General features: G+C 37.6%; 1 protein-coding gene across 1 annotated transcript in view; it reads right to left on the bottom strand.

Annotated features, from left to right (window-relative positions):
- LOC106880950 (hydrocephalus-inducing protein) overlaps nt 1-6,581 on the bottom strand; it is a gene marked incomplete at its 3' end in the record, with an annotated part of 180,276 nt that overhangs the window by 110,230 nt on the left and 63,465 nt on the right. Inside the window, exons 31-34 of the mRNA XM_052974127.1 lie at nt 5,634-5,736; nt 4,448-4,549; nt 3,820-3,981; nt 1,598-1,759 (exon numbers count right to left, since the gene is read on the bottom strand). Of these exons, the coding sequence (XP_052830087.1) occupies nt 1,598-1,759; nt 3,820-3,981; nt 4,448-4,549; nt 5,634-5,736 (529 nt within the window). The remainder of the gene's footprint in view (nt 1-1,597; nt 1,760-3,819; nt 3,982-4,447; nt 4,550-5,633; nt 5,737-6,581) is intronic.

Below are 6,581 nucleotides of genomic sequence, written 5' to 3'. Positions count from 1 at the left end.
TATACATATATACGATGGGCTTCTTTCAGTTTCCGTCTACCAAATCTACTCACAAGGCTTTGGTTGGCCCGAAGCTATAGTGGAAGACACTTGCCCACGCAGTGGGACTGAACCCAGAACCATGTGGTTGGTAAGCAAGCTACTTACCACACAGCCACTCCTGTTTGTTTTGGAATGGTTTCTATGGTTGGATGCCTTTCCTAATGCCAACCACTTTTACAGAGTGTGCTGGGTGCTTTCTACAAGACAGCAGCACAGGTGCTTTATACGTGGCACCAGCATGAGTGCGTTTTACATGGTACCAGCACCCACAGCTGAGGGAACTGTGAGATTAGAGTATGACAGAGGTACAGGGATAGCCCTTTTACTGTTGTGAAGACATGGTTCTCCTGGGATCTTATCCAGAGGTTTCTGACATCCCTTTTTCATCATATCTAGGGCACCCACAATAACAGGAACAGTTCTCGCTTAAAGATGCCACATCTTTTATATTTCAATTTCCAGGTCCTTATATTTACTTAGTCTGTCAAATTTCTTTACAGATATATTTTTATCAGTAGGAACACTTACATCTATTATTATTATTATTATTGAGTGAGAGAGCAGTGCATGCCATCAAAGTGAAACTGGGGTAAAACATACGAAACCCAGTATACCCATCATGACTACCCGTCTGATAAGGGTACACCAGGCACATGCATCACAACCATATGTGCACGACATGGTGATCTCATATCAAGATAAACAGCGCATGACCTTGCAGGTGGGGCCTAGTTAGAATTTTTTTCAGGTAAAGTAGCCCATCCCGCTCAAAAGGTCCCTGAATAAGGTTTGTTGAAGGATGTTGAGCAAAACACCCATATTTCCAAAGGTGAATTATTCAAACCCCAAAGAACTCCTCTCAACACATGGCTATGATGCTCCCCACTACTTCTGCTTGTGATCAGAGATGCACATATCGCCAGCCACCAAGGGACATGCTCAACTGGTTAAGGTCAAACAACTGAGAAGCAAATCTGTGGTATTAAGCAGAATATTTGCTGTAGGCCATCTTTTATACCAAGACAAAACAATGTACATGATAACACTTCCAATCAATTAAGATCAGAAGCGATGAGAGCCAATGCTTGGTATTGTTATAATTATTGTCATTATTATTTTACAAACACGTCAATTTGTAAGAAACTGTATCAAGAATGAAAAAGAATACAATTTCAAGTAACAGAATTTAAGGTGCCACATAAAAAGTGCCGGTGCCATGTAAAAATGCTGGTGACACATTAAAAGCACCCAGTACACTCAGTAAAGCGGTTGACATTAGGAAGGGCATTCAATCATAGAAACCAAGCCAAAGCAGATAATGAAATCTGGTGCAGTTCCTGGCCTTGCCAGTTCCGGTCAGACCGTCAAACCCATGCCAGAATGGAAAGTGAACACTAAATGATGATGATGATGATGATGATGATGATGATGATGATGAAGGCTGCATGATAAATTCTAAATAATTTAAAAACTGTATTGTTTTTGCTTCCTGAAATATTTTAACCAAAGGCTCAAACTGAAGAATAATTTCGGACTTCCTAACTACAGAACTCACCAGAAAACGGTGACCCATGTATGATGATGGCTATTCCCCTTCTGTTTCGTGCTGCTTGACCATCAGGAGACAGATCAATTCCAAGATAACGTGTGATGGCAGCAGCAACTGGTGTCATTTCAAGTTCCCCAACGCCAGAACTGTCAGCATCTCTCGCTTTCACTGAAAAATCAAACACAGAAGAGAAGTTTTAGGTTAAGGCCGAGGTTCAAAGTAACAGCAGGATGGTCTTGGGCTACCCGTGTCCATTATCAGTTTTGAACATCTGGCAGGATGATGATGATGATGATAAAAAGTATAATGGAATGTTGGGTCATCCCATAAGTAATGTGGGTTTTCCAATTGCATGAACTAAAAGTTGGAGGAGGATGGAATAAACTACCTGCATCAACTTACTATTAAAAGCAGGTAGTAATTTTACCTTGTGCGGGTTTTGAAGAGTGCAGATCAATTTTAATAGTTATTTTTTCAAAGATATAATAGAAGTGACAAAGGAGCATATTTGGCATATTTTGCTTTATGAGTTCAATAAAGATAACAACACAACGGAAAGTGCGAAGGAATATTAATGCAGTATATGGGGATCAGACAATAAGTGTAAGCCAGTGTCAACGGTTGTTCCAGAAATTCTGAGCCGGAAACTACAGCCTAGAAGACAAGCCTCGTCCTGGAAGATCTGTATGCTCAACAAGGAAGTCCTGGAAACCCTGGTGAAACAAAATCTTATTGTAACTATTGAGGAATTAGCAGAGAAGCTTGGATTTGGTCATTCAACCAGTCATTCACATCAGCACTAGAAGCAAAACAACCATCTTTGGTTTCAAGATGAAAGATGTTCTTCAATCAGGATAATGCTTGACCACATACAACAAGGATGGCATTCCCAAAGGTGGAGCAGATTGAATGTGAAACGATGCCCCACCCACCATATTCGTTGGACATTGCTCCATCTGATTACCATTTATTTTGCATTCTTTAAAATCATTTGGCTGGAAAGAATATGAATTCTGTAGACTAGGTCAGAACAGTACTGGAGGAGTATTTTTCGTCATGGACAAGTGAATTTCAGAAGAGGGGCCTTGCAAGTCTACCAAACAGATGGAAGAGCATTGTTGAAAATGAAGGAAAGTATATTTCAGATTAAAAAAGAACTTTGTTTCTCTTAATTTTGAAAAATAAAAGAAGTACAACAAAACCGCATTATTTATCGAATGCCCCAATAAAATAGAAAATCTTGGTGTAACTCAGGAAATATGGTTAGAGTTTAGTAAGATAACAGGGTAGCATCATTAGAAGGGTTGGTAGGGAGGAAGATGAGAGGAAATGAAATAGAATACAATAAAATAAACCAGGATAAGATACCATAAAGCGGAGAAGTGAAAGAAAATAAAATAAACGAAAATAATATAAAATACACCGAAGATAGTAGAGTAGAAAGGGGTTTAATTTTCTGTAATAGGTTGGGGAATCCAAAAGGCTTTTTTAAAAGATCTTTAACTCTTTCAATGCCAACCTGGCTGAAACTGCCTCTGGCTCTGTAGTACAAATGTCTTGTTTTCATAAGTTTTGAATTAATATCTTCCACCAAACCTTAGTCACAATTAATGTTCCTAACACTAGCTGAATGATAACTAAGTTATTTTACTAAATTCTTTGTTATTTTTTAAATTAATTGAAAGAAACACAGAGCATCTCAAAATAAATACAGTAACGAAAGGGTTAAAGGTTCATGGATGTCGATGTTTTATAAGTTTTAAAAGTTTAAAAAAATTTTTAAGCTTTAAAAGTTTAAGGATATATAAAATGTATGTGAATATATAAAAGGCATGTGGATATAGAAATAGGTATAAAAGTAGGTAGGAAGGTAGATGGATAGACAGATAAATGGGTTGATAGCTAGATAGACAGATAGACCAATCGATGTGTGTGTGTGTGTGTAGTTATATAACTAGATGGATGGATGAATGGACAGACAGACAGACAGATTGATTGATTAATTGATAGATAGATATTAATAGATAGATAGATAAATTGATACATAGACAGACAGATAGATAAAGGGACTGATATGTAGGTAGATATTAATAAAATACAACATGGAGAGGCTTTGTAGTCTGACAGTTTGTAAGTGAGGAAGAATATATGACTAATTTTCTGTGAAGCTCTTACAAATACCTGCAGATTTAGCAAACAATACTAATTAGTAAAAAAAAAGAACTCACCTTCATCTATGTCTTCAACATTCAACTTTTCACCTGGATCCACGCTTTCGAAAGCCATATTTTCAGGTGACGTACATTTACTGTTGAAAGGAGGTATAATCACTTCTATTAAATTCTCTAAAGAATCATATTTTTTGGCCTCGACACCATCAGTTTCTGCCTCTATAACATAAAACAAGTTTGCTATGAATTATATTCTTCCATTTTAAATAGAGTAAGGTGGAGTTTGAAGGAAATTTGGTTCTTATTTCTGGCAGGTCAAACAACTACATAAAGGCTCCCTCACTGGACCCACAGCCAGTCCTTTAAGTGAGATTTTTTTTTTCCAACGAAAATTCTGGACCCCAGTTATGAACTCATTTGCATACAGCCAATCAGAGTTCAACTATCAAACTAGTGTCCACCAAGTCATGAAAATAATCTGGTTGACTTCGGCGGAAAATGTGCATTATAGCAAAATCTAACTGTTCTAAACAAGTTGACAGAGATGACAAATGTGAAATTTAGTGTATAAAGTGAATGGAAAGCTGCTCACCCATGATGCCATAAGTGTTGCCAATTTGTGTAATTTACTGGAAAATGTAAATTTTTTTATCGGGAAAAACAATAAAGGGAAGACTGTTCTTACCTTCTTTGACTTCTTGCTCTTGTGTGTCCTCAGAAACTGAGCTCAACACACTCATTCCTTCTTTGTGGGATTTCTCCATTTCTTCAAGTCTTTTTTTCCGTGCTAAAAGAAAAAAAAATTTGAAGATTTTTAAAAATCAAGAAAAAGGTTCCAATAAAATCTCTGTGGCTGTGTGGTAAAAAGTTTGCTACCTAACTATGTGGTTTTGGGTTCAGTCCCACTGCGTGGCACCTTGGGCAAGTGTCTTCTGAGTGGATTTGGCTGATGGAAACTGAAAGAAACCTGTTGGCAATATGCTGTGCTTGAGAAGACTTGTCAAGCCAAGTGAAATCACAGTTGTAGCTGATGCTGGTGTCACATAACTGGCACCCATGCTGGTGGCACGTAAAAAGCCCCTTTCAAGCATTAGGCCTCATGGAAGCCAAGTGGCTGAGCTCCTTTTGAGTGTTGGGCCTCACGGAAGCAATGATCAAGATCTTTGGCATTATGTTGTGCTTGAGAAGAAGACCCATCAAGCTGAGCAAAATTGCAGACATGGCAGATACCGGTCTCATACCAATTGGCACGTAAATGCACCCATTACACTTTCAGAGTGGTTGGCATTAGGAAGGACGTCCAGCTGTAGAAACACTGCCAGATCAGATTGGAGCCTGGTGCAGCCTTCCAGCTTGCCAGCCCTGGTCAAACCGTGCAACCCATACCAGCATGGACAACGGATGCTAAATGATGATGATGATGATACAGATGTATATGTATAAATGTATATCCATGTGTTGGTGTATGTGAGTTAAGAGGTGCAGTATGAATACACATACTAGGTATGGTGGCAGGCAATGAGTAAAAGAACACTATACACACAGTGAGAAACAAAAAACTAGGAGACAGAGAAGGACAAGGAGTAAATGACAGAGTCGTTGGGGGGGGGGCTGCAGAGTTATACAAAGGAGAAATTTTTATTTAATTTTATCTTCAATTCTCCTGCAGTTCCTTTAAGCAAGGTTGCACTACATCTATTTCATAATTATCATATCAGTCAACATCATTTGGCTACTGGGATACTAGGGTAGCCATGTAACTCTTCTAGAGTAAGATGACTATCTCTGTCCCCAGGAATGGTCACAGTTCAATCAATAAACAAAGTAAATTAAGATAAGAGATGATAAAAAGAAAGTAAAAATCTACAAACCTCTATAAAAGTCTAGCAGTTCTTGGGGTAACTTCTCTCCAGCAGCACGAGGTGGTAAAAGCAAGGTTTTATAATCATCATAGCTTCGCATCAGACGAAGAATCTGTTAGAATTAGAAATGGTGTTTCTTAAATTAAATCCTCAGCAAGAGAGAAAACAAATTTCATTCCAAACCAATTTCTTCCTAACAAAAGATTAATATTTTAAGCTAACGGAATCATTAAAACACCTGACAAAAGGCTTAATGGCATTTTATCCGTCTTCACATTGAGTTCAAATTTCACCAAGGAGGACTTTGCTTTCATCCTTTCGGGGTCGATAAAATAAGTACCAGTTGGACACTGGGGTCTAATCAATTTACTCACTCTCCCCTGATATTGCTGGCCTTGTGCCAAAATTTTAAATCAATATTTTCATTTTAAGTCATAATAAGGTAAACATAATGATTTTAAAAATAATGTTGGTTCTGAGACATCATTATCCACTCTTCGTTCATTAATTTTGTTTGTTTCATTCACATTTTACACTGACTCACCCACCCCACCTAGCCACCATATATTCAGTGACCTGAATAATAATAATAACATTGAAAAATACCTTAGGAATGAGAACCCAGGTTCAAGATTTCCCCAAGACACCCGATGAAGGCTGGAGGGTATATCAGCCGAAACGCTGTGTTAACAACAAACACGATGAGGACAAATATCCGTCAAATGTAAATAATGTAAATAATGTATTATTAGGAATTGTATAAAAAAAATTGTTAAAATATTTTGTGTGTTGAACAAGTATAAAGAATTTATTGCTAATAAATATTAATGACAAAATCATTTAAGGACCCCTCAAGGGCCATGTGGACCCTAGTTGAGAACCACTGATATAAGCAATGAAAACTCTTTCAATAAATCCCATTTTACTTCATCTCAAATATTGGAATTACCTTTTCTT

Source organism: Octopus bimaculoides, chromosome 1 (assembly GCF_001194135.2).
Source record: "Octopus bimaculoides isolate UCB-OBI-ISO-001 chromosome 1, ASM119413v2, whole genome shotgun sequence".
Lineage (NCBI taxonomy): Eukaryota > Metazoa > Mollusca > Cephalopoda > Octopoda > Octopodidae > Octopus > Octopus bimaculoides.
Note: the sequence above shows the minus strand (reverse complement) of the source record. Positions and strands in the feature narration are given on the sequence as shown.